This window comes from Syngnathus scovelli, chromosome 3 (genome assembly GCF_024217435.2).
Source record: "Syngnathus scovelli strain Florida chromosome 3, RoL_Ssco_1.2, whole genome shotgun sequence".
In the NCBI taxonomy this organism is placed as follows: domain Eukaryota; kingdom Metazoa; phylum Chordata; class Actinopteri; order Syngnathiformes; family Syngnathidae; genus Syngnathus; species Syngnathus scovelli.
Window position 1 is genome coordinate 22,131,009 of NC_090849.1, and position 27,324 is coordinate 22,158,332.

Here is a 27,324-nt window from a genome sequence, read left to right on the forward strand (position 1 = left end):
TCATGGTCATTTTTTATTTTTTACATTAAAAAAAAAAAAAGCCTTACATTAAAAGCTTCACAGGTTACAATACGTAAAATCAACTCTCTCACAATTGAGATCATAAATAAGGTCAATAGCAACACAGTGCAGACACATAATTAAAAGTTGAATTATATAAAGAATGTTTTGTCACCAACTCAATGAGCAGGGGAAACGCCACAATAACAATTAGCATAAAGTGTTGTAACGCTAATATCCTAAGTTAGCAGCCGAGGTGTCTTTGAAATGCAGCCAGCGCATTTTGAAAATGAAAACAAAAAATAACAGCTGACCTTAGTTTTAGCTCAGAGGCATGGCACATGCTAGCTAACCAGCAGCTGGCATGTGGCTGCTCCCGCAGTATACAAAAGGAGACTAGAAATGTCTTACAAAGAGATGGAAAAAGATGCAGTTAGTTAGTTCCACGTGAGTGGAAAAAGTAACTTTGGTGGTTTCCTCGCAGACATAGAGGATACTTTTTTTTTTCATTTCCAGACGCCATCTTGGATGTTCTTGGTTATGCTCGACTTAGCAGCGTGGATCTGCAAAGACAGAACGAAAACTCCATCAATAAACATTTCTGCCATCTAATTTCCAGATGTTTGTGTACATTATGACCAGGAGTGCTGGTGGGAATGACCTGAGCGACTTCCATCTGTCTTTGTCCATGTTGTTGTCGGGACCTTCGCTCTCGTACGATGCCAGACACAACGCTGCAAAGAACAAGAAGACATTGTCAAAAAAATTGTTTTCAGCAACTTCATGAGCGGGGGAAAACGCCACAATAACAATTTGCGTAAAGTTGCTAAAGCATATAGCTTATCCAATATGTATGTTGTAACTTTTCCCGCTATTTAGTTTTTTGCTTTGTAGGTTTTTCCACCTCAAACAATATTTTTTCCCTCTTTGGATTGCATCACAGGAAGCTGATATTTGAAGAGGGGTGTGGAGACTTTTCATGCATGCGTGCGTGCCTACCGTCTTCGGTGTAGACGGGCGCGGTGAGCAGATAGTGCAGAACCTTGCGCTCCTTGTCAAAGGGACACTGCACAGCCTTCCAGCTCATGAACTCGCTCACCTGCTTGGCCAGCTCCCACCATTTCTACAAATCACAAAAGCAGCAACACATTCCAACTTGTTGCTCATCATTTGCCAGGTCAATGACAACTTTTCTCACTCGTACATTTTCCTCAAAAAGATCTGATTTTTGCATCACCCCATTAGCAAATTAAGGAAGAGACAAAGCCAAAATGAAAGCAAAAAAAAAAAGGCCAAAGGAGTAGAAAAAGAGTAACGCCACTATTTCACTTTTCTATGTGTTTTTCACCTGGAAGTTGATATGTCCATTGTGTAGCCGGTTGGCGCAGCTTTCGTTGAGGAAGTAGATGTCCTTGATGAGCAGGCTGAAGAACGGGATGACAATCTAGAATGTGCACAAAAGCGTTACGAGGGCAAAGCGTGCGGGCTACCGCGTCCTGCTCGTCTGTCGCCAACAAGTCAAATCACACTGCTCAGCGAGGGCGTGTGTGCGTGCTATGATTAGGATGAAGACGAGGCCACATGACGGGACAGCGCCTTGCGTAAGCCGAGTGGACGCCCGTCCGTTGCCAGGCTACCAAACAAACAACAGAGGCTGCCACGTGAACGGGTTTGTTTTTGCCAAATGAAAGGCCGCGAGACAAAACTAAATCAGATTGCATCTTTCTGGCGCACCGCTTTTTTGCCATATGTGGTCCTCACCTTCTCCCTGCTGTTGTTGGCCGTGATGGACCTCTGGGTGGCGCCGCGCAGCGCCGTCCTGTAGTTGTAGAAGTTGCCAGAAGGATCCATCTGGCGCTGTGGAGATACATTACAAATACACAGTCAAGACAAAAGTATTGGAACACGGCCCAGTAACGAGAATGAAAAGAGCGCACCTCCAGGATGTCAAACTTGGCTGTCTTCACTTTGCTCCACGTCTTCTTCAGGCGGGACACGGGACTCATATTCATCCCGGCTAGAATATAAAAAAAAAAAAAAAACAAGAGTGTAACAAACACATGGACTGATCCCACTGTGATCGCAACAACGCACGAAAAAAAATCAACCGATTAATGGTTTCATGGTTTTGAAATATAGATGATTTTAAAATCTGCTTCAAAAGGGGCCACGTTTAAATGACTATTGTAAATTACTGGACTTTCTTCGTGAGTTCAATTCACTTACAGAAAAATTCAAATATGCCCGCATCAAAATCTCAAACAAGTTGCTCAAGTCTGAGCGAAAGTGATGGCCACACATTTTGTTCAGCACTTTCGGGTTCCCAGGAGACATTTTGTTTGTGTCTCGCTCACCCGGTTACCAACGGGCTCCGAATGACCCCACCCAAAAAAGGAAAATATCCTGACCCTTTCTTCCGTGTGGTCGGACTTTCTTGACGGAAGTGTTGACCATCTGCTTTGATTGTTTGTGCACCCCCACCCCACGCTATGTAGCACAGGCTGGCCAGATGCTCCTCCAGACACCCCCCCCCCCCCTAAAACCAGGACCACCCTTAAAACAAACACCAAAGTCGGCATCAAATGTGTAAAACTCTTTTTCGTGAGTTTTTCAACATTTTTAATTCCAAATGGTGGCGTGCACCTCGGTGAAGGGCATGTGGGACTATTCTTTTTTTTTGTTGCTTCTTTTAAGCAAAATTCTAAAGTGAGGGTGGGTGCGCTAACTTTCCGGATGAGGACAGGGCTGCGTGGCCGATGAGTAACTTACAAATGATGGCCATGAGGGAGTTGAAGTTGCCAATGTTGAAGCATTCGCGTGCGACATCGATGAAGAATTCCACCACCTGCGCTCGCTGTTTCTTCTTTATGGGCTGTCAAGAAGATGACACAAAAGAGCTGCTAGAGTTGCCAATGCTAGACTCGATACCTCAACAGGAAACACATTAGTGGAAATAAAATGAAAATAAAATTAATTGTAATTAAAACGTTTCAAATACTACCATAAGCTCCCAAACTAACGTTTCAAAACAAATGCTAAATGTTTGTTAGTGCTAGCCCAAAATTTGAGCGCAAATAAAATCACGTTTAAAACAAACATTTGGATTAATATGTAATTTAATGAGTTATTAGGTTCAAAGCTTAAGTTTCAAACTGCGGCGGAATATTTGCTAACGCTGGCTATGTCAAGAGATATTTAAATAGGAAAATAGCATAATTTAAAACGCTTCAGGGATTGAAAATAGAGTTTTTTTTTTCTCTTATGAAGTTTGTGATTAACTTGAATGCTAAGGCCTTAAAAGTTTACGTTGATTATCTTCTAGCGCTAACCCTAACGGATGTCAATACGAGCCATTTAAGTGAGTGAAAAGTCCGATTTAAAAGTACCTAGTCCTTTGATTACTTAGCGATGCAAATGACTCTTAGCTCAAAAACAAACATCTCAAAGCTAATATTAAGCATTCAATGGAAGTGGTTAAGTGCTTCAGCAGCTCATCCCTCACCCTGCAGATCTCGGTGGCCACCAGGTAGCTGAGCCTGTTGAACCAGTCCACATAGGCCTCCAGGTTGGCCGCCGCCTTGTGCTCGCTAAAGAGGCTCTGCATCCAAAACAACAACAAACATGTTTTTTAGCTCGAGAGTGCGCTCATTCGTTTGCATGAGGAGTCTTCTCAATTGAATTGCACACATTCCTTTGGCTTGACACCAATCACCTCTTGTAGGGGCCGCTATGCGCCTTGGGGATATGTGTGTGTGTGTGTGTGTGTGTTACCCTCCACCTTTTGTGGGTGCGAGGCAGGTTGGCCTCAGGCACAATGACACCCTCGCCTCCCCACTCATTACCTTGCATCCCAAATCAACCTGTTGCCTAGCAACCTGAAAGCCTGACCGGCGAGCGCACCCCCACCCGCCCGGCGGCGACTGTGGTTGCTTAGCGATGCCCATCTCGTCCAAGATCCCGTCGGGATTTGAAGGAAATGACCGGGCAAGAGTGCTTTTGTGTTCTTCTATTTTGACGAGCTCGACGGCGTATATTTCCTTTGTCTGACGGTGTGTCAAGATCCCGGCAATGTGAAGCCGAGACTCCAAATGGGTCCCGAAAAGTACGTCAAACGGCGCCGCAACATTGCATAATCGATGTCTTATCTGTGAATTTATTCGGGGAAATTTTTCTTTCCCTCTTTACCTTGCCGTTGTCCACCGGAGCTTTCTGGACGAATGCCTGGACAAACTCCTCGGGGCCAATGTAGCTGAGTCTCTCCTGAGAAAAGGAAGAACGATATCCTAAATCCTTCAATAAAACCAAACCAAGTGGAAGATCTTCAAACCAGAATCTTTGAAACAACAACGGATACCACAGTTTGCCTATCCACTGATCAGTCTTGGCTTTTGGTTCTCACCAGTTCTATGTGGGTCAGCTGCTGGGCCAGGGTGAAGGGGTCGTTGCAGATGGACATGATGTCCCTGTGAATGGCGGCCTGGGGTTTAGCCTTGAGGATGCCGAGGCGCTCGGCCGCCGCCGCGTTGATCTTGACCAGCGCTTCCTCGTATTGGCTGAGAAGCGCCAGCCTCCGGATCAAGCCTTGGCTCAGCTGACTCGTCGCCTTCCTGTAAATCTGTAAAACGGGAAACAAATCGGGTCAGTCCAGTGCTTGCCCGAGCCCCACCTTGGTCTTCAAGATGGTGGAACAGATTTGTTTTCATTTTTTGTCTTCAAGGAAATGTGGCCACCGTGGCCAGTTCTCCCCTTTTGGCCTGCTCTGCCGCGGCTCACTAGGGAACTTATGCAAGCTCCTGATCGCCAGCAACTCTCCAACTTTGGTCAAAGAGCCTCAGGCGGCCTGGACTCCGAAGAGGCCAAGATTAGATAATCGTTCTCGCACTGACACACTGAACTCGGTTACATAAGGGTGGGGGGGGCTAAAAAAAAAAAGGGTAGGGACGCATATGTGTTTGCCTCTGTGGATTTCTCACCACCATCCTGTTGAAGGCTTTCAAAATCTGCAAAAACAAACCCATGGAGAAACGACCGCGGCTTTTTTTTTCCCAGGGTGTGAACCAGTGTTGACACTTGGAGCCAATCAGGCGCGGCGAGACAGGATTCCATTGCTCAGAGACAAAACAATCCTCGACTTGGAGTTGACCTCCGCTCCAAACACCCCAAATTAACTTCAAATACAAGTTGTACTATTCTATGAAAAGTGACTGCTCTGAGATGGACAAAATGTTCCCAGTAGTAGACAACAACAAGCACAAACGTGATGAGCAGCATTTGCTCCGGGCCAACGTTGAACTTTAGGGAGGACTGCATGGAAGAGCGCACTTAATTTATGCAGATTCAAAAGTCTGGTTGTCTGTTTTTCTTTCTTTATTTCTTGGCGTCTCAGGGAATGTGAGTCCTTCTCATGACGTCGCTGTTAATGTGTCACGTATCGATTTTGAGATTAAAGACAAAGGACACGAAACCTGCACGGCAAACAATGGGAGAGGGCGAGTTGGGTGGTGGGGCGGGGAGGGGGTTGTCTCCCAAATGACAGATGGATGTTTACCTTCCCCATCTGCTCTGTTCAAGCTCCTGCTGCTTCATTCATTGTTAGCATCCGACACCCCCAAATCACATGCAATAAACAAACAAACGGTTCCCATGAATGAAAAACAGCAGCCACGCACCAGCATGTCATGCTAACTAGTAGCACAACGCTAACAGGTGACTAACTGCTGCTCCAATGCTGAAGAACATCGCTATATGTCTGAACCACGTGAACACATTAGGCATGCGGGCTAGCTTAGCATTCGCATCTTTTTTTTTTTTTCATGTCCCACCTCATCTCCAGTGGAGAGCCGATGCGTCAGCTCCTTCAAGCCACGCATTGTCCGCTCATCCCGGAAGTCGTAAGGGAAAGTTTCCGTCCACTCCGTTAACAGCTGCAAGATCTTTGGAGCGATCTTTCGGAGTCGTATCTGGAACGATCGGCGAGTGTCAGATTTGCTAAAAGGGGAATGGGACAACTTCGAGATCCGGCGGCCACCTTATCGGCTTGGGGGTCGCCGAGTCGTTGCTGTTCCACGCACAGGTGGCACACTTTGGACATGAGCTCATACGGGTGGATGAAGAGGCGAAAGCTCAGCAGGAATGTGAAGATGTACGTCCTCTGTGGAAAGAGGCAAAAAAAAATCATCTTAGAAACTGGGAAATTGCAAACAGGGAAAATGTTTGACGGACCCCACGAATGGCTTGGAAGTGGCCTCCTAAAACCAAAAACCTGCTAACTGTCCGATTTCAGGAGTGGCTTCTTGGGACTGTTTGGTGGGCCAATTTTTGATGGACGCAATCAACCATTGCTGAATTTGCCCCAAAACCTCGTGGTCCAATCATACTCACATCCGGATAATAGTCAACAGTGGGGAGCAGGTGCCGTATGAGAGCGTCCAAGGATCCGGACTCCAGGTTGTTGTCATGGGAGGAGAGTCCAGAATAGGCCGCCTCCTGGGCCTGGTAGAAGTTTCTGCTGTAGCCTCCGGCGCTGTGCGGTGTCTGAGGCATGCTCTTGTTGTCCTGCAAAAGCAAAACAAGTGGGTCAGGACCACAGACGCTGACGGTTAGAATAATTGTTCTAGACGTTTTCAAGACGACGCTCTTTTGCTTTGTTTGGACGTGAGGAAGAAAAGCACGGTCTGCGAGAGCAGGAATGCTGCACCGGATTAGAGATGACCGCTATTTCGCCTCGCAGCTGTCCCGCCAAAATTGAACCCTGCGCGACCTTGCCGAAAACCGCCAGAAGCTAAATCAGAACCGGGCGATGCCCCGAAAAAGACGGAAGTGGGAAGAAAAACAACTCAAAGTAAACAACTCGAACCCATGAACGCTCGTTGTGTAAAGTTTGGAAGCTTCAGGAAAATTGACTTAAAAGATAAAGAATTCAATGTTTTAAATTTGCTCCCAAAACATTTGCTAAATGGGAAAGTAAAAATACTTTCACATGGCAGACACAATTCCGACAGTCGTTTAATGTACGGGCAATTTAAAAACACAATTAGCTATATAACTAGCTAGCACTTAAGAATCAAATAACCTGCTCTCTTATTCTTTGTTATGCTTTATACAGCAACAAAAAAACATGTCCGTGATCTGACTATGCTAAAGGCTTGAGTGTCGACAAAGATGGACTTTTGTGTTCTGTTTGTGTGAGCGTGACCACCACATGGTGTGGCAGATGTTCCCGCTGCCTCGCTCTCTTTTCTCATGGAAATGTCCTGCACTTGAGTTCATGAATGGGCTAGCCGAGACGCACGTGGAATTCATCTGAGGGCCCGTATGTGAAACCAAAGATGTGTGTGTGTGGGGGGAGGGCAAGAGTGTTTATGTGTAAGGTGTTTGTTTCAGTTCAGTCCTTGGTGTTTTAAAGCAAAAAAATATTTTCAAGAGTTGAATGAAATCTAGAAGAACCCTGAGATGTCCAAAGTGAGCCGACAATGGCCGTTTCAGAGCTAATGATCAGACTTTTGGAAGACATTTTTGTGTGTCTCAGGTCATGATAGACACTCCGACCAAATCTTACGCTGCCAAATGAAATTGGCTCCAGGAGATTAATTTTTCTGGAGCCAAATGTTTCTAGGATGAGCTATCGGGTGTTACATTGTTCGCCGCTTGTTTGATCAAGCCGAGTGGAACGAGCCAAAAGGGAATGTCATCTGTGACATCGCCTGAGGACGGATGATGTCATATGGAGATGAAAGAGCTCTTCGGACACACGACGCCGCCTTCTCGGATCAGATCAGGGGTCCAACATTGATCAAATGGATCATAGAGTGAAGTTCAATAGTGCCGAGTGACGACTGTAACACGAGTTTGTTTTGTACAATGTTTGTTTTTTGGGGGGCATACCCTGATGGACAAAAGTGTTATTTTTCACACGTTGTCGTTAATTTAGCTTGCAAGCTAGCAGAGTGAAACAAACCCACAAGATAGCGGGGGCTTTGTTTACGTTGTGTTTAGCCATCTGGCTATACATGAGGACAAATCTGATCATTTGAAAGCTACATTCAGAAATAAAAATGTTAATTTTCCAAACTCTGGAAATAAATCAGAGGTAGAAAATGAAATGTGGCCAAGTCAAAAGGACATGAGGGATTAACGATTAAATTGCAGGAGACGGGGTGGGAATCCTCTTAGCCAGAAGGTGTGCAAATGTGTGCGTGTGGCTCCAAACATACTAGCATTGAAAACACAAAGCCATTGATTCATATTATAGTACGAATGTGAAATTTGTCATGTCAATCAAATCAAGTGAAGACTGTCAACTTGAGTGACTCTGACTAAAAAGTCACTTCATTAATAATAGACACTATTACTAATCCTATTTTTTTCTACACCTGGTGCTTTTCAAATATTTCACATGAAATTTTATTTTCTCCATCACCCTGGTCATTGCTATTTAACCCCCCATACTTGCAATTAGCTTATATATCCTATTATTTTTATGATTATATATATTTATTTATTTATTTTAACTAAAAAAGTATTCCCTCGTCTATGCTGTGTTGTATTTCAATGTTGTTTTTTGAAAATACAAATTGTGACTTTATTCCTATTTTTATCATAAACCCATTTGTTATTTGCTTATTATTTGCTTATTTCTATTTTAACCCACTCCGTTACGTTCTATTTATTGCATATTTCAGTACCCCCCCAAGTCTTTCACATGCACGCGCACACCCAGAATGTGTGTTCAGTTTACCTGGACTTCAGGTGGGCCTGCGTCCTTTCCCCTTTCTCTCAATACTTTTCACGTCAAAGGACTTTTGAGGCCAAAAAAAGGCAAATAGAAAGACAAAACGAAAAAACTGCAACAACAAATCCAGATTGAGAGGAGTCAGTTGGGTGACCGCGAAATGGAAGCCGCGAGAAGGCGCGTCTATGATGCCTCTTCGCTCGCACGTCTGTTTCTCCGTCTCGGTCCGAGGCTCTTGAACTCAGCGCGAGGCTGCGAGCTTTTAAGTGTAAGGCCGACAGCCAATCAGAAGAGAGGTGCGCTACGCAACTACGCCTCCTCCTCTCTCCGATCGGTTCCTCTTTCTTTCTATTGTCTCGATTTCCCCCGGTTGGTTTTTCCACCACTCTCGCATCCACTTTTTTTCTACCTAGTTTGTTTTACTGTAATTAAATTTGAAAATAATTAATGTTATAAAAAGAGTCCTTACATCCTCGTCTTTGGCCTTTTTTTTTTTTGGCTTTACCACCAGTATTGACAAAATGTTATGATTTATGACATTTCAAATGGGCCAAAAAAAGATCTGAAATCCTAATTTGGATACATGTCATTCATTCATCCATTCAGTGAACATATTCCATGAAGCGGGATTAAGCAGCACAGATTGAAGTTTCCCTATGAATCCGTTTTGGTGGAATGACCACGCAGGGTTGACCGCAGAAAAGCGCATGGGCAAGACCTAACAAATGAAATAGTCCTCCCGTCTGTTTGCCAGCCAATCGCAGGACACACAGAGACGAGGACAAAATCTTGAAAACCAGAAACGGCAAGTTTGCTTTGTCCGGGGGCCGCTTTGAAGCAAAACGACGTTTTTGAAATGGCATCAATGGAACTGGATGTACGTATGGAACTCAATGTATCGAAGTGGTGACTTCCGAAAGCACCCGACCTGACCGCAATCGACGCTTCCGCGTTGGCACGATGGTGATCGGATCCAGGTCGAGCACGAAATGCCGGCAAGAGAAGCACAGGAGCAGACGGTTGAGCTTGTTTTGTTTAATGTCTACAAAATTATGGTGACACGAGAGGCTTTGCCATTGCATTTCAGACCTTAGCTTTCCCCTTTGGTAAATAAATGATGGAGTTCGCTGGACACCTCGGCAGCCCGTGCACTAGTGGTTTTTCGCCCCGCTTTTGCACTTGCAGCCCTGTTCTCGGACTAGACAAGTGAGGAGCTCCAGCAACTGGATCAGATTCTCCATGTGGGCCTTCTCTTGCCTTTCCTCTCTTTCGGCCGCCTCTCGCTGCCTCTGCAGCCATTGGCCCAGGAACTCCTGGTGCCAGATGGCCTGCTCTTGCCGCTGTTTCTCCAGCTGCACTAGGGCCCGTGTCTCTGAAATCAGCTGCTGGTAGCACTGCGCCAGGTGCTGGAGGGCTGGCTCCATGCGGAGGCAGGCATCGTCAGGGAGGCGGGCTGAGGCTACCGCTGCCTCGTCGGGCGTAGCCACGAGTGAAGCCTGGGGAGGAGAGCTGGCGGCTTCTAGAGATGGCGCTGCGGCACAAGGAGACCGAAATCAGTGTGTGTATTCCGCGGTCGGTCTCGTCTCCACTCGACCGCATCAGGGGCCCCCGCTTTGAGCCCCAGCCTGGGGCGGAATTCCGGTGTTTTGTATTGGTCACAACTCAGTGCGGGGTCGGTGGGGTAGACCATTAACCCATAAATCGGGTTCTTGTTGGCTGTGACCGTTCAACGTCGCCATTAATGTCTACATTCGGAATGTTGGATACTCTTTTCAGACCCGTACCGGTCCGAGTATCTCCCGTTTGAGTGCTCACCGATGGAGTACCAATGCCTCTAGCACAGTGGTTCTTAACCTTTTTGGAGGTACCGAACCCCATCAGGTTCATATGTGCATTCACCGATAAATTTGATCGTCAAACCCGGTGCGGGTACTTGGCCATCCAAAGGCTACATGACGGCTGTTACGTACCGGTGCCGGTTCCAAGCTTCTTGGCTTTAGATCGGATCATCATCTCAGTGGTCCTCATTCTACACCAACGGATTCAGAAGGGCTACAGTTTTTATCAGGATGATGCGTGCTTGGATTCTTTCTTTAACAGACACGTCATCGCCAACAAAACTTCTGACATCATTCGTTACTATTTTAGTCATGGCCACCAAAGCCTTGTGACATTTGCTCCTTATTACAGGGCTCGTTTACAGCCAATCCATACCAGCAGATTGAGGATCGATGGTCAATCCCAAATAAAGGTCCTGGCATCTTTCTCGCAGAGGTTCGGGGTATCCGGCATCGCTGAATTCTGAATCTTCGCCGTTTTCAATCTACCTGAACTGCTCCAGGGTCCATGACGCAATCATCAATACATCAGGACCAGATCCTTGAGAGAATCAAGGCATCAGGGCCTCGACTGGAACTAAAGCCCGAAGCAGGACTAAGGCATAAAATAGGGCAACAGCCTAGAGTGGAATCATAGTCCAGGCCTCGAATGGGACCGGAGCCTTGAGCCAAATACAAAATTCGCAAGGGATACTCGGACAACGACAGACTTGGGACACGGGGACCAAGGGCATATAACGGGACTTAGTCTCAACGGGGACCAAAGTCGAGATCAGGACCTGTGACTTGACCGTGACCAAGATTGGGACTGGTGCGTAATCAGGACAAAGCTGTAGAAAGGATGAAGGTCTGACGCTGTTAGCTGCTGATTGACAGCAAGGGTGGGAGGGAGAATGTAGACCAAAGGGGCTTCACAGGAGACCTGCTCCATGTGTGGTCAGGATCAATTTACAAGTAGAAAGAAAAACAGGCATGGGGCCCAGCAGACATTCCAAACTTGTCGGAAGGGAGGATCGCCACAGTGACCCTCGGAAGGACACATTCCTTCCAGTGCGTGCTAGCGGGCCAAAGGGGGAGGGGCGTCTGGCTAGATAGGAACGGATTGAACCCTTACACCAGCCCCCAAACACGAGCTATGGCATAACCTCAGGCAATGAGCCACATGCTGCTTCATCAAGACTTGCCCGCACATAGCCTAGCGGTATGCTCAGGCTCATTCACTCGGCTGAGGCAGTTGCACCGGTTCAAAAGTAGTCACACTTTTTTTTTCCAGATGTCTCAAACTATGATTTTTTTTTTTTTTGGTGGGGGTGTGCAAAATATAGAACTCCATCACTTTGTAGCTGTTGCACATTTCCATTCCGACACAGACACACGCGCACACATGCACAATGTCCAGAACTGACATTCCCAGCTGGCTAATTCTTTCCTCGTGCTTGAGTGTTTACGTGAAGCCACACACTGTCCTTCCTTGTTCGCACACAATCGGCTTGGCGCCGTTATATAACCTGTGCGTGTGGGCGTATTTGGGGGTGACACAACACATAAAAAAATATTAACACTCATACAAAAACAACCAAAGATTAAAAGCATTTTTAGTTTTGTTTGGTTAGAGGGCAAGAAAAATTGCGTTCCAAGATATTTCACGGGGCTCAAAATGAGACCCTCCTCGGGGAGATTGTATTTTTTTTTTTAAGCTCTAGGAACTCTAATTTTTCCAAGAAGTACCAGTTCTACTTGTCCTGTGCTAATACAGTCAATTAAAAGCCAAATGAATACTTTGCTAAGAGTGTAAAGTACTTTTGAAGGCTCTAAGAATCTTTGGGATTGGAAGGACCAAGTATTAAAAGTCCCACGAACTGGCGGTGGACCATATATTGAAATATTTTACCCTGATGATTAACTGACAGGTTCCAGACACAGCATTCGTACTACCTCTATGATTATCAACACATTGTTAATTTATGCTTTAATGCTTATCTTAAAATAGAGCAAATATCTGAGTGATGACTGATGATTTATTTTATTTAGCTGTTGTCTGACTGGCACACCATCCTTCATTTTCTGTCATCCCGTGACACATTTCCCCCATCATTTCATAATCCACAAACACACACAAACACGCACCCGACCACCGCCTACACACACACAGCTGTAATCCAAAAACAGCACAGGCATAGCTGCTAATCCATCAGACATCATTGCAATCTGCTCGATTTGATGTGTGTGTGTGTGTGTGTGTGTCATTATGCAATGCCCAGCCGTTCCAATTCCATGTAAAGGCAACAGTACAAACAAAAACAACCAAAAGAGTGACATGTCATCTCTTAAAGTACCATCTTTTCACTTCATAACAGTTGACGCCTCTGCCTTTTTTTGGGGGCTTTTTCTTTGTTCCGTTTGACCTTTTACTACCAGTTTCATTTTTGCCTCTTTAAAAATGGAGTCAAACGCAAACCACAAAAACGCACGGGAATGAGTGAGAAGAGCTGCCAAGCAGCATCCCCTTTCCTCCTCCTCCTCCTGTTGCCATGGCCACAACTTCAGCATCACCAAACAAAGTCTAACGCAAATCAGCAGGTGAGGAGTCCTTACCTCCCGCACAGGAAGTGCACATCCCAGGACTTCGGTCAGGAACTTTGCCATTGCGGAGTTTGAGAGCAAGACCAGCAAGAGCAATAATGCGATGATGATGGATGAAGAGCATCTGTCAAATCCTCCGCGGTGGTTGGGGGCGGGGCCATGGGCGACACACCCAGGTGGCAGATCTGTAAGATCCCGTCAAGCTTCCACACTCCAGGCGGCGCCACTGCGGCTTCATTCACTAGAATAGAAAAGTCAATTAAACCCAAAGAATTACAGGAAATACTAGTAAATGTTGTTACGTTACTAATATTTTGGTTTTACACTACGTACATTTTGACAGACGTAAATAATTATTGTTTATAATTCTTCAGGTTAAAAAAAGTATGTTCAAAAATATGTAAAGAATAAATACAATTATTTTCTTGCTGTACAACTCACATTGTATACGTTTATAATCATTTCATTTAAAAAAAAATACTGAATAAAAAAAACAAAAAACACATGACCACTAAACTAGACTGCTGTTTCCCTCTAGAGGCAGAAAAGTGACACTACTTTACCTCATTAGCGCTAACCTTTAAAAATATGCATAAATAATTTACGGTGGCTCTTATTGTGCTTTTAGTAGATCAAAACATTTTTTAATTCAATAACTAAGTCATGATAAATAAATTAAATGACTGAAACCTCGGAGAAGTCTCAATGACGCATGGCACTTCCGCATACGGTTCTCCGCCGCCTGGAGTCACCTGACTGTTCGACTGTTTGCAAACAGAGCAGGGGCGCAACGAGCTCAGCGATGAGCCAACACGAAGGTGACGACCACGCGGCGGAAGAGGAGCAACACGTCGGGGAGGACGATGAGGGGGAGCGGCACGCCTCTGCCATATCCACAGAGAGCCTCCTGGCCGCCTCGGACCATGTCGAAGAGGCTCACGGAGGCACGCAGTCCTCGCACCGACTGCTGGCCTACAGCGACGCGCTCCTGTCCATCATCGCTACCGTCATGGTAAGATGGCGACCGAAAGTCAGTCGCTGTCCAATGGCTACACAGTATGTGCTGGTGACGTAAGAAAACGTTTTTAGAAGTAGGCGTGGCAATCCTATGGCGGAAGACTCAAACACTTGTAGTTTTTGTCTGCTGTTTTTAACAATATCATAAAATATTTATTTATTTTGAGGCAAATATGAGCAACATGAGAAGCTTATGTGGACCACTATTTGCTGTTGCTCAAAACGGCGAATAAAAGCACTTTAAATCAAGGCTACCTTCATTTTTTTTGTGCTTCCTTGACATCCAATATAGCCAACAAACATGAGCACCATTAACAAATGTGTGTCCACGCAGATTCTTCCTGTGGCCCACACCAAGATGCAGGTCGACGAGGTAACACGTGACATCAGTGTTGTCCAGTACGGTAACGTGACCATGGTAACGGGATCTCCATTTCAGGAGCTGGATGAAAACCTTCAGCTTCTGCTCGGCACCAAGTTGGCCGTCTATCTGATGACCTTCCTTATTGTAACCGTGGCCTGGGCGGCGCACATCAGGTGTGAAGAAAATCCTGTTGTCATGGAAACAACAGATTCATTTCACAGGTCCTGACTTGTAGATCTTGTTTGACTTGTCCTTTTTTCTGCTGCAGGTTATTCCAAGTGATCGTGCGGATCGATGACACTCTGGCCTTGCTCAACCTTGTATGTAGACTAATGTGGACTTTGTGCCTGAAGTTCCTTTTACAAGCCCGAGATGATATTGCTGTCCCTTCTGTGTCGTTCCTGTTTGGGGTTTCAGGCGTGCATGATGCTGATCACCCTGCTGCCGTACACAGTCAGTCTCATTGCCGCCATCGTTTGAGAAACGACATCGCCAATGACATCACCGCAGAGTTTTTCTCGTGCTTGCAGTTTTCGCTGATGGCGACCTTTCCCTCGCACATTCTTGGAATTCTTCTTTTCTGCGGCTGCGTGATGGTCATCGGTCTCATTCAGGTCCGTCATTGACATTAGCGCACGCATCTCCAAGCCTGACTTGACATTGTTGTTTTTGTGCAGTCGGTGATCGTCTTGTACGCCTTCAGTCGTCCGTTCCTGCTCCAGGATCAGATCCAAGCGTGTGAGGACCGCACTGTGTGCCGACATCACATCCTTAAAGTCCTCCTGAGGGTTCCTGTCATGTGCCTCCTGGCTGCAGTTTGCTCCTTCTTCTGCTACCAGCTGGTTGGTCCAGACTCCCTGACCTCATGTTGTTGTTCCAGATGTGATGTTCTTTTGTCGTGAATATATGCTGTTACTGTTCCTGATGTGATAGCATTGTTTCCGATGTTCCTGACTTGACAATTCCTGACGTGAGATCAATAGATCCCGATGGGATTCAGTTTTGTCCGATTTGGGGTTGTTCTTGCTATGTTCTTGTTCCTGATGAGTTGTTTTTCCTCTCCGTCAGTCGTACGTATTGCTGGCTCTTGTCATCTTCCTTCCGTACATCTCCCAGGGCGTCCTGTGGTGTCGGGATAAACTTCTCGGTAGGTACCTTCTTGGTTTCTCCGAATTCAAACCCTTTTCAAAATAATAAAAGTGTGTTTTTGAGGTCCCGCGGAGGAGGATCCGGAGCAGGTGATGTTTTACACCTTCCTGCCCAGCGAGCCGCTGAGTAAAGAGCGTGTGGAGGCCTTCAGTGACGGCGTCTACGCCATTGTGGCTACGCTGCTCATCCTGGACATTTGGTAGGTACTGCAAATGCAGGTCACGGCACCAATTGGTAAATTCTGAAAACATGGGATTATGACTACATTTCAACATCACAATGTTTCCTCTCCACAGCAACAACACACACACACACACACACAATTTGTAAAAAAAATTTCCCTCACATGAAAAACATTTCTGTTTTTTCAATAAAGAGACAGAATTTTATATTTAAAAAAAAAATGTAAACCCAATTCATCTATTGATCAAAATAAAAAACTGCCAGGTGAATGGAGTTAAAATAATGGTAAAATTTTGTTTTGCAGCGAGGACAACGTCCCTGATCCGGCCACGGTGCGGCAGCGCTTCAATGGCAGCCTGGTGGCGGCGCTGCGCCCGTATGGATCTGACTACTTGGCTTACCTGGGTTCCTTCGCCACGGTGGGCCTGCTCTGGTTTGTGCACCACTCATTGTTCCTGCACGTGGCCCAGGCCACGCGCCTGATGGGCCTCCTCAACACCATGTCCCTGGCTTTTGTCGGCGGCCTGCCGCTGGCCTTTCAGCTCACCCACGAGCTGCCTCATGCCGCTTTGCGTGACGAGCGGCGCGCCGTACAAGCCGCCTGCGTCCTGGTCTTTGGCGCCGGTGCATTCCAGCTGGCCACCTGGGTAGCGGCGCTGCAGGGCGGCGGGCAACAAACGCTGCGGCCGGCGGTGCGCTATGGCGGCCCCGAGCACGTCTTTATGCTGGCCAAACTGACGCTGTACCCGGCCGTGGCCCTCGCCGCCTTCCTGCTCACGATCGCACTGAGCCGTTTCAGTGCCACCATCTTCCACCTGATGGAGATTGCCACGCCGTTCGCCTTCCTGCTGCTCAGGTTGACGGTGAGAGTCGTCCTGGCCCTGCTCAGACGCCTGTTTGGTCCGCAAAGGAGACAAACGCAAAACAGCGAGGAAAACATTTGCTCCGGGGTTCCGTTCAACCCGCTGCTAATCGGCTGAGGTGTCGATTGCGCTTAATGCATGGAAAACGACGACACGCTTTGCAGCTTGGCGGCGCTGCTAACTGCTCAAGTCGTCCATTTTAAGCAATCAGAACCTCAAAAATAGTGGCGTCAGCCGGGAGAAAACTTAAGGGGCTAATCGGGCAGGAAAGGGAATTCCTGGTGTGACTATTTGTTTTAAGTCTATACAATACATATAACATTTGACAATACATATAACAATATTAACCCTGGAATTTGCAAAAAACGTCCGCTTCGACCTAAAACGTCCGTCCTACGTTCCCGCTCTGAATATTTGTGCTATTGGTGCGGATCTTCGCCATTTGTATTCACACCTGAAGCGAACCGCATCAGAGTTCGTTTGAAAGTGAACCGAGACCACTTTATCCGCACCAGGATTCGTTTGCGTGTATTCAAACCTCCACAAAAGGACCGGACCAGCCTTCCAATCCAACTCTGGTCCGTTTAAAGTGGACCAAACAGTCAGGTCTGATTACACCCTGAATAATTGACACTAATGCCATAAAAATGTCACTAAGCCATCAATTCAAATTGCACATTTTAAGCATTGTTTTGCTGATTTACAAACGTCCACCAGTAGAGGGCAATGTCGTTTCAGTTAAAAGCGCCACTGGTGAGTAAAAGATTTCAAAAAAGCACGTGAAATTATTATTGAAGTCTGCGTTGTTGTTATGATCGAGTTGTGTGATTGTTGTGCAATGGGTTGTTTATTTCAATTCAGAGACATCTGGAATGTTCTTCAAGTGAATTTGGAGATTTTGTGGCATTGTTAAAGTACGGGAAAGAAAATTGTAGTTTTTATTTTATAGTCATATTTTTTGTGCAGAATAAAAATGTTACAATAAACAACAAAATATATTTTTTAAATTATTGACCCCAGCTTCATTGCAAACCCTTCATCATTTTCATCTTCAACCATGATAATAAACATCAAATATTCACAATGATAAATAAAAAGTAACACCATTGCTAAATGTTCCAGTTTTTTTTTCCAAAAATTATTTTCTCTGATGGAAGAATTTACACAACCCAAAGAGGGGGTGGGATTGACAGAAAAAAATTAAGTGGCACACTCATCGATGTCATGGCCAATCCTGATTGATTTTGAAACTTGATAGGGCTTCCCAAACTCAGAAACAAAACAAAAAAAAAAAAGATTGCAGAGCCGATTGTCAATTTTCTGTCAAGTTATTTGCGTAAGTTGTGACAAGAAACACGAGACTAACTCGATGTCTATTGGCTGTCTGCTTATGTCGTGTACTTCATAAATCATATAGGAATGACAATTTAAAGAGTTAATTTTCGCTTTCGGTGCAATTTTTCGGATATTGTGCGGTGCATATTATATGTGCCTTGGCCACCTGGTGGAAGAAGAGTATAAACATACCGCTAGACGTGGCGACTCCTTTGTAAGCTACAGTATCGTTCGCCGTTCTTCACAGAGGATAAAGAATAAATGATTGGAATATTTTTTATATAATCTGTCTACATGTGTTTGCGCCATCCATTTGTGTTCAACTATCTGTTGCTTAGGCCTAATATTTCAAAGACTAATTTGGGTCTCATTTCTTTACTGTCACATCTTGTTGTTTTGGGCTTAATATTTCGGTCCGTATAGCATGGTCTGTATCCTTTATATAAATGTCAATATATTCAAAATCAACTCAGTGGACAGCTGTGACAGGAAGTGGTGAGTTTCACAATAAAAGCCCCTCATCTGGTCCCAGTAGCACTTTTTAAAATAAATGTCCTGAACTCAGTCCACCCAGAAAAAAAAGCAGCACGAAGTTAAGATAGGAAAAAAAACTAAACAAAACTACAACAGAAAACAAAACGCTTTGGTAAACCTCTTCTTGCTGCCCCTCAAGAATCGCACCAACATTTGGAGTAAATTTGCACAAAATATCATCTGCAAAACTTACTGTGTTAAACATCGCCTTCATTGCAAACTACATTCAAAAACATCATTAAAATATTTCATTTCACGCAATAAAAGCCTTTAAAAAAGTGGGGCTCAGTGCGGCTCTCGACGTTTGCAGGTAGGGACATTTTAGTGCTTCTTCAGTAGTACAATGCTAACTGGTTAGCCGTTTAGAGGTTAGCAGCCAGGCTAGCCTTTAACTGAACAAACTAGCGGGCAAGAAAATGTTAACTTCCTTAACATCCTAAATAAAACAAAAAAGCACCTTTTAGTTTAGCAAGTCCGTGACACTGTCATTACCTGTGGAGCAAAGCGGTACTACAAGCCACAAGCCTTGTTCAGTGGTTAGCAAGAGCGTTGTTAACAAAGGTAACATGAACGACTGTTTCCAGTTTCAAAAAATAGTCTAATTTGAGTTTTCGCTCATTACGTCTGCTAGTAGTTAGCAAATTTTTGCTGTTCAGTATGGCTGCCCTTGTTAGCATTCGGAATATTTTAGTGCTTCTTCAACCTCAGTAGTAGTTGTAGTAGTAGTAGTAGAATAATGCAAACTGGGGAGTTTAGCGGTTAGCAGCTGAACTATGCTTACACCACACACATGCTCAAATATTGTTAGCTGAATGAGCTAGCGCTACACACTAGTGACTGCCAAGAAAATGCAAACTTCTTAGCATAAGAAACTTGACATTATTGTATCTAAAGTTTAGGAGGCTTCATGAATTGAATGCTCCCCGTCACTTTACTCATAAATAAAACTACTTTTTTTGCTATGAAACTATCTATCTATATATATATATATACTCTTAGCATCTGTGCTAGTTGCTAGCATGTTCCCTAGCATGCTGGTTATTATTGCATCTAAAGTTACATGTTAACTTTATGTAAGTTGATGCCGTCGTCTAACTACTCGGGAAATATAAAAAGATTTTTTTTTCATTTCTAAATATTCAAATCTACGAAATAAGTCTGTCCATGCTCGCTAACTACAAAGATTTGTTTGATTTGTATTTTTTCTTTTTGCTGATATTATCGATAGGTATATATTAGCTCAACATTTCTTTATGTACGTTAGCGTCTAGCATTACGTTTGGTGACTTGACAAGCGTGGGGCTAAAGTGAACAGTCGCCGGTTAGCACATGTGCTAGGCCGCTAACCGACGACTCATTATTGGCGCGTCAGTGCAAAAGTGGGCTTTGACCACTTTCTGGTCAAATATGGTGGTCGGATGCAATGCTCCAAAACCGATGACTTTTTTTTTTTTTTCTTTTGACAACCTTTTTTCTTTTTTAACTTAAAGCTAGTGCAGGTTTCAAGTCGGCTAAAGAATTGTCAGGATACGACACGCTTCATGTGTTGTTGTGTACATACAGTAGTTGCGCCATCACGCACACGGTTTCCCGTCGAGCCGCCTTCATGCCGTGGGGGGCAGCAGCCCTCGATCCTTCAGGTGCGAGGTCAGTGTGTTGAAGATGCTAAGTTGCTGTTCCGGCTGCAGCATGAGCAGCTGCTGCAGGACTTTGCTGGGATTGGGACCCCTGCGACGAAAACCACAGTAAAATAGCATTCGGGCCAAAATGGCAAACTCGTCGCATCTTTAAGAGTATTGCTTCTCGAGACTTTTGTGTGGCTCTTCCCATGGGGGCTGAATTCCCACCTGATGAAGCTGGCTATGTAGACGTGGGTGAAGGTAGCCATCAGGTACTGACAGTCGAAACGGTCCATGATCCCTCCGTGTCCCGGGATGGTGCTGGCAAAATCCTGGAAGAGAAGCGTGGCGATGACGCTCAGCACGGCTCCACTCGCGTCTCGGCGACAACGCAACATTGAGAGTGAGAGAGCGAGAGAGCGAGAGAGAGAGAGTAGGCCATTCACTTTGATCTTGAAGGCTCGCTTGAAGCCGCTGGCGAAAAATCCGCCGAAAGGGCCGATGAGCGACGCAAATGACGACAAGAAAATGCTGTGGATCTGGAACGGGTACAGCGTCACGGTTTCCTGGGAAAGAAGAAACACAAAAAATGTTTGCTATCATCCGTAATGTCTTAAACTGAAACTTTTGGACAACTGCTTCCAAAACTTTGCTGAGCCCTTCACTTGAATTTCTCTGACATGCTCTGACGTTATCAAATGAAAAGGATCCTACCTTAATTGCGTTCAAATGTACCAAGCGTATTTCAGGAGTGCGAGGAGCTCACCCACGGCAGCACACTGCGGACCAGCGCCGGCAGGTTGTACCGCCGCAGCACAAACAAGTCGGACGGCTCGCATTCCACCGTGAACAAGCTGCCACTCTCGCTACTCAGGCCCACCGGACACACAAAGTACTGGAACTGGGACAGCAGCGACGACAACTGCACCGCACAAAAAGCACAACGGTTGCGTGTTTATGTCAGTTGTGTGCCCGGTATGTCGGGAGGTAGAAGTTGTGGAGAAACGGTGTGGCTGCATATGTGCACTCACGATGAATCCAAAGATCACGGTGGAGAAGTAACCGCCGATAAAGCCCTCCCACGTCTTCTTGGGCGAGAGCTGCGCACACACACAGACACGCACGCTCAATGACGGTGGTTGTTGTTGAACATGTCCCGCGTGTGCCCATTGCAACACTGCGCTTCTTTCTTTATGCTCTTGCCCTTAAGCTTCCTTTCCACGTCGATTAATCACGGGGAGCGCATAAAGTCCTTTTCTACTCCCGTCCTTCCGTCCGTGTGTTTTCAAAGAAACCATATGGAAGCAAATTGAAAGAGACTAAATGGAATTTTCTCCATTTTTTTTTTTTTTTCTTGCGTCCATACTTGCAATTGCTTCCCGAGTCATGGACAGCTCGTGAAAACGTTTTCAAGGGTATTGGGGGGGGGGGGGGGGGGGGAAGCATGTCACCTTGATGAGCGGCGTGCGTCCAAAGAAGAAGCCAAACAGGTAGGCGCCGATGTCATTGCAGATCACAATGGAGATGGGCACGATGAACCTAAAAACACAATTTGGTAAGAGAAGTCAGTCGAAAGATGCCAGCCTGCAGATTTGCGTGACGCCACGGCAGTTTGTGCAAGAGTGTTAAAACGAACGGACAACAAATCAATTATCAAATGAATCGCTTTGTATTAGTAATCATTTAGAGAAATTATTTAGCTCTCCAAATCTTCTCATTTCAGGCTCACAAAAGTCATGATTTCTCTCGAGCCTCATGTAAGCAAGATGATTTATCTTTTGTGTTCGATCAAAAGAAAACAAACAGTTGCTTAGTTGTTATTTGAATCACCAAATAACCCGACAAAATAATTGGCTGATGAACAGTAATCGGGGGAAATTATATTTTCTTAATACACTAACGGAAAATTGTAAGTGTTTTGCCACCACCGTCGTGACCGGCAACGACCAAGCCTTTCTATGGGGGGGGGACCTTGCTAGTTTGCAGAAGGTCTGTCACTACAAACATTCTGTGGGGCTTACCAGATCATTCCTTCAAACAGATTCTGAATGACTAGGTGCGACTGAGTCACCACAATCAACAGCGTCACATGGGTCCACGCAAACTGGAATGGCAAACACACACACACACAAAGTGTCACAGCATTGGAATGCGCCAACGTAGCTTTCAGTCCAATATTTGCTTGACACATGAGTAAAAGCACATCATTTAAAAGCATGATGATGTGCAGGTTAATCATTAATTATATCCCGGGGGGAGCATTCTTCTTTCAATTAGTCATCTCCTCCAAAAGAAGTTTGATTAGCTGTTAGCGTTGCTGTTTGTATACACACCATGTAAAACTGCAGGCGGTAATGTTTCTTCACTAAACTCAGCACAAACATGCAGAAACCTAAAAAAAAAAAGAAAAAAATGGGCCATCAGCGTCAAAGATGACATCACGTGTGTCTAAGATGACATCGACGACATGATTAATATGACAGATGTATGTTTCTTTCTCAGGGAGCCTCTTCAACACCATGTCTGTAATTTGGGAGGATGAAACATACTTTTTTCCACAGAGAGCGTTAGCTTTAGCCGGCTAGCATGACCATAGCGAACCACACTGCTAGCATTAGCCAATTTGCTCAAGTGCATCTGTTTTTACATACAGTTAGCTACACGTCTGTTTTACATACACCGCCAGCGTGAGTTACAGCAGTTTTAGCACGGGCGCAGCACATATTAGCATTTTTACTGCACAAAACATGACAAAACTGACATTTATATGTATTTAGAGAAGATGCACACACGCTGTTGGCATTATTTTCAGCCAGCTAACATGACCACAGTGCAGCACACTACATAACATTAGCAATAACCAGATAGACGCAGCTCATATCTATTTGACAAACACCGTTTGCTTGAGACAGCGACAGTGACCACGGCGTAACACCATTCACGTTAACTTTAGCCAGCTAGCCTGATCACAGCACATATCTATTTCAGATCAAGTTTAGTTTAGCCAGCTAACATGCCCTTAGCATACCTTTATTTGAAAAACACCGTGAGGGTTAGCTTCAGCTAGCTAGTGTGGAAAATAGGTTTCAGAGTCCCCGTTAGCAAAACAATCAATGATGCTCACATTTCATTAATTAAAGTGCACAAGCATACATTTACATACACACAATCATTGATTAAACTGCACAAGTATATATTGATGAATGGTTGGTAATGGGGGTATTGGTTGATACGAGGTGCTCTCGACACCATACGATAAAAACACTCGCATAACCACACCCTAACTTCATTTTACACATTTGTTGAGTGCAGATAAGGATTTTGAAGTATGAAACGTGAACATTGATGTTCGATGTGACGCCGATAAAGAAATCCACATCTTTCGAAATGATTGGCTCTGCTTTGCCAGGCTCGTGTGTGAGAGGGTTCAAGCAACGTTTTATTTACCTGCCAGGTACAAGGCAAAGGAGATAAACCTATGGTAACGAGACAGGAACTGCAGGGGCTCCTCTCTCTGCACCAGGGCGCCAAAGTAGTCGGCCAGCGTCTCGCCATAGAAGAAGTAGTTGACGCACACCAGGAAGTACCTCAATACAGCAAAACAGACGCATTTAGAATCTTCCCTCAACACACACATGCTTAGGCTGTGATTTATTCGTTTGTTCATCATCTCACAAAACACACACACACACACGATGTGGTTGCTCAACATGGAAATCTGTTCGCTATCATCGACTTCCAACACGGCAGTGTTCTTTGAACCCAGCACGTGTGTGTCTTCCTCTCCTCACCAGCTGAGTGTCCTGAACCAGGGCAGGTCGTACGAGCGATAGACCTTGTAGCCGATTGTAATGATTTCCTGGAAACACTTGATTTGTATTGTCATCACCTATGAGCACACAAAAACATCGTTAAGCCCACCCACAGAAGCAAGCCCAAAAGTGGCCAGACCAATACGTCTTAAGAACGCTCAAATTGTAATTAAGTCATCGGAATAAAGAGTTACAATCAAGATGAGAGCAATTGGTCCCAGGTAGATGATGAGGAAGAAGAAGGAAATCATGGCGAGAGACAAAACTCCGCGGATCCAGTAGTTCTTCCATCTGTCAACGGCACAGAAACAACAGGAACGTTCACTCGGTTACATCATGTTTCAAACATGGATGACAGAAGCCGCAACATCGGCTCTTCCATTTCCCTCCTGTGAAAATCATTTCTGGAATGTTTTGGGCTTTGTTAGTGTGCAACACAAAAACGAAAGAAAGAAAACCTGTCCGTCTAGTAGCTTAGCATCGACTAATTAGCATAACACTAAGAGCTAATAACAATTATAAAAATTAAAAAAAAAAAACACAAACGCTTGCAGTGAAAGAAAGCAAAAAAAGCACAAGGGTGTCATGTCTATGGCAGGCCACCAGGGGGAGATGTAACATGTTTTCAGCTATTTACATTTTCAGATTGACAAAAAAAACAATACAGATTTTTCACATCTTCCACAAAAAGCCTGGCGTGAGCAGCTCCTTGAGCACAGATCTCCATCAGGGCAAAAGTGTCACGCCGAGTGTTTGTGCATTTGCGACGCGACCCCGCACAGGAAACGAAGATGCCACGTCGTACCTCGGCGCCAGTCCCTCCAGAGCCTTGTTGAGACACTGTGGCGTGTTGTCTGTGTCTGCCGTGGACGCAGGCACATCCACGCCGTCCGCTTTGGTGTCCACGTCGCACTCGCCCTCCATGTCGCCCTGCATGCCCACCAGCCTGTCATCCTCGCCTTCGGCCTCCTTCACACGCAGCAGAAACAAAAGGTTTGAGGGATTGACATTGACAAACATGTCACTGAAAGAAACAACAACCAGCAGCGATGGGAATGTCATGTTGATTCGAGATCCGGTTTGAGCCACTTCTTCACACGCTTCATCGCAACTTCAGCTTCTTACATGAAGCCACGGCTGACGTGAAAGCCGTACAGATGTTCGTTTATATGTTCGCTTTGGACGATCAACAAATAGCAATACCGCTTGTCGGTGACGAGGAGGATCTTGGTCCAAAAGTCTCCTGGCCTTCCTGGCCGCTCGGGAACTAGCGGGTGAAGGCTAGGCGCTAAATTAGAAGCAAGTATGTAAAAAGGTTGTAATTTTTTTTCTCCCACAATGTTGGAATGGACATGAAAGGTGGTCAAAGTGACGATTGGCCATTTCTCAAGCGTGCATGATGTCAACTTATGAATTTCACTTGTCTCTGAGCGGGACGATTTCCACGAAAAGTGTGATTATCCTTTCTCGGATGTCTCTGCCACCGCTCATGTTCATTCCTTCCTTCCTTCGTAGATTGGTGTCCTTTCAGTTCAAAATCAAGAGCGCAAAAAATCGATCTTGTTTCCATGCTCACATGACGCGTTGGCGGTTCAACGCCAACGGCAATCGTATGACTAAAAGCGCTCGGCCTCAAACGGCGTGGCAAACTTTTACCGAGGCGCAATTGACAAATCTGGCACGCGTGTTCCCTGTGACATCATCGTGGAACCGACACTGTCACACGCACAAGTAGTCTGCCAGGCCTCACTTGTTTGTACAGAAGAACAGAAATCTTCCTCAAGCATATTTCTAACTTGTGCGACCTGTTCGAAGGTCAATGAGTCAATCCGGTGCAACCGCCACCACACCCTCCCACGCGAGGTAAAAGGTCAAAAACATTCAGCATCCCTCCAACTCTTGAACTTGTTTGGCCTGATATTTATGACTCACTAATACTGGTCTTATTTATAATTACAAAGGCGGTTGGACTGACAAGAGACCGGGACAGACCAGGACAGAATAGAGATTTATTAATAATTTATTAATAACAGTTTTCTCATCAACTGCTCAAAAGGGCATAGGTCACAACATCTCACCCGAGTCCACAAATTACATACCGATTATTACTATGCCGTGCCCAATTCAACGCGTGAACAAATTTGGACTCATTCCTGCAAAGCAATTACAAATGGCAGCCTGGATATGAATAAATATTTAAATATGATTTTTTTTTCAGAAAAATCATGATTAAGTTATAATTTGGGGAGGGAAGTGATTAAAGTTGTATTTTGGAAGAGTTGGGACTACCTAAAACAAAAAGCTTTTTGTTAATCCAGCTTCTTCCTCTTTCGGTTTGTGGAGTTGAACCTTGTTTTTTTTTCTGGTTTTGCCATGAATCAACAATTTAACTTTGTATGAGTGTTTCTTATTTCAACAAAACACCCGAGGAGGTAGTTTTGAAATTTCGTGAATAAATGGTAATGGCAGTTTGAGGAAGTGTATTCACCCAAGGGAGCAGGATGTGTTGTAAACATGAAATCAAAGCAAGGGAGACTATTCTTAGAACAGTGGACGGATTAGCCATTTAGCTCGCTAACAAGCTAACAGGCTAATAATTAGCCTCCCGTCTCTCCTCACTTTGACAACTACAACCAACTTGTCCAGCCGACGGGAAGCTCTTTTATCTAATTAGTTTGCTTTTTTTAATATAATAATAATAATTACTTTCACCTTATCACTCAGGTTGTCGGTGCTGTCCGGGTCCTCCCCGCCGCCCCCTCGTCGCCGCAGCTCGGTCATGTCGACTCCGCCGCCCGCCGCTGCCGGGAGCTTCGAATAAGCCGCCCCCCGAGGAGAGGTGAGCCCGGGAGAGGAGGCTCGCAAGGAAGGTCACCCACTCTCACGCTCGCTCGTCGGTTCTTCTTGGGACGATTGGTCAGGGCGTCCCTGTTGTGAGGTTAAGGACCACCGTGAGCAAGCTTAGCCAGGGAACGACAGGTGAGCCGCTTCAAATACCCCAAAAGCTTCTTTGACGTCTTCACACAGACTGGGCTCGGACTGCGTGTTTGTGTTTATCACCGCAGTCCACTGTCAATGTAAAGTCACTGTGGGGAAACCACGTCCTTTCCACGAAGCCTTTCAAAGTAACTCAAGATAGGATAACAAAGCTTCAAGGGACGATTTATTTTGGTTGGGTGAAACGATTTGTACTTCCGGTATGGTGCTCCAAGCGTTTACTGCAGTTAATTCTGACTGCAGATGATGTGTGCGCCCGCGCGAGACGCTTTCTGACGCCACTAGGCAACCAAAGCGAA

At 45.3% G+C, this 27,324-nt stretch overlaps 3 protein-coding genes across 7 annotated transcripts; 1 reads left to right on the forward strand and 2 right to left on the reverse strand.

The window, feature by feature from the left end:
* rasgef1ba (RasGEF domain family, member 1Ba) lies at positions 1-13,990 on the reverse strand. Of its 2 annotated transcripts, XM_049763260.1 has the most exons (15): positions 13,843-13,990; positions 13,165-13,393; positions 6,382-6,555; positions 6,029-6,151; positions 5,823-5,960; positions 4,400-4,615; positions 4,186-4,260; positions 3,503-3,598; positions 2,770-2,872; positions 1,938-2,017; positions 1,762-1,857; positions 1,349-1,444; positions 1,000-1,123; positions 662-734; positions 1-563 (listed from the first exon to the last, which is right to left on the reverse strand). In XM_049763260.1, the coding sequence occupies exons 2-15, from the start codon at positions 13,213-13,215 to the stop codon at positions 539-541; spliced, it is 1,470 nt and encodes a 489-aa protein (XP_049619217.1). In that variant the 5' UTR covers positions 13,216-13,393; positions 13,843-13,990; the 3' UTR covers positions 1-538. The 2 variants fall into 2 exon arrangements, with proteins under 2 accessions (XP_049619217.1, XP_049619218.1); XM_049763261.2 differs by lacking the exons at positions 13,165-13,393; positions 13,843-13,990 and adding an exon at positions 8,738-8,988.
* Positions 13,865-17,726, forward strand: tmem175 (transmembrane protein 175). Of its 4 annotated transcripts, XM_049763173.2 has the most exons (10): positions 13,865-14,164; positions 14,504-14,542; positions 14,609-14,706; positions 14,802-14,853; positions 14,951-14,986; positions 15,064-15,147; positions 15,211-15,375; positions 15,602-15,680; positions 15,746-15,881; positions 16,170-17,726. In XM_049763173.2, the coding sequence occupies exons 1-10, from the start codon at positions 13,865-13,867 to the stop codon at positions 16,843-16,845; spliced, it is 1,665 nt and encodes a 554-aa protein (XP_049619130.1). In that variant the 3' UTR covers positions 16,846-17,726. The 4 variants fall into 4 exon arrangements, with proteins under 4 accessions (XP_049619130.1, XP_049619129.1, XP_049619128.1 ...); XM_049763172.2 differs by having other exon boundaries at positions 14,504-14,706; XM_049763171.2 differs by having other exon boundaries at positions 14,802-15,147.
* On the reverse strand, positions 17,644-27,113 carry cds1 (CDP-diacylglycerol synthase (phosphatidate cytidylyltransferase) 1). The gene is made up of 13 exons (XM_049763285.2): positions 26,741-27,113; positions 24,834-24,997; positions 24,223-24,319; positions 24,008-24,105; positions 23,664-23,803; positions 22,550-22,608; positions 22,238-22,320; positions 21,668-21,755; positions 21,248-21,316; positions 20,983-21,138; positions 20,663-20,782; positions 20,445-20,548; positions 17,644-20,325 (listed from the first exon to the last, which is right to left on the reverse strand). Exons 1-13 carry the CDS (start codon positions 26,807-26,809, stop codon positions 20,202-20,204), a joined length of 1,371 nt encoding a protein of 456 aa, XP_049619242.1. The 5' UTR covers positions 26,810-27,113; the 3' UTR covers positions 17,644-20,201.
* Between the last annotated feature and the right edge of the window lie 211 nt (positions 27,114-27,324).

Coding starts and splice junctions, on each gene's coding strand:
- tmem175 (XM_049763170.2), top strand. CDS start 13,865: ATGGCACTTCCGCATACGGTTCTCCGCCGCCTGGAGTCACCTGACTGT. Junction 15,681..15,745: donor GTGTCGGGATAAACTTCTCG/GTAGGTACCTTC, acceptor TGTGTTTTTGAG/GTCCCGCGGAGGAGGATCCG. Junction 15,882..16,169: donor CTGCTCATCCTGGACATTTG/GTAGGTACTGCA, acceptor TTTGTTTTGCAG/CGAGGACAACGTCCCTGATC.
- rasgef1ba (XM_049763260.1), bottom strand. CDS start 13,215: ATGGCAAAGTTCCTGACCGAAGTCCTGGGATGTGCACTTCCTGTGCGG. Junction 6,556..13,164: donor GTGCACTTCCTGTGCGGGAG/GTAAGGACTCCT, acceptor TTGCTTTTGCAG/GACAACAAGAGCATGCCTCA. Junction 6,152..6,381: donor CTGTTGACTATTATCCGGAT/GTGAGTATGATT, acceptor CTCTTTCCACAG/AGGACGTACATCTTCACATT.
- cds1 (XM_049763285.2), bottom strand. CDS start 26,809: ATGACCGAGCTGCGGCGACGAGGGGGCGGCGGGGAGGACCCGGACAGC. Junction 20,783..20,982: donor TCCGCAGTGTGCTGCCGTGG/GTGAGCTCCTCG, acceptor CTTCTTTCCCAG/GAAACCGTGACGCTGTACCC. Junction 20,326..20,444: donor TACATAGCCAGCTTCATCAG/GTGGGAATTCAG, acceptor TTTTCGTCGCAG/GGGTCCCAATCCCAGCAAAG.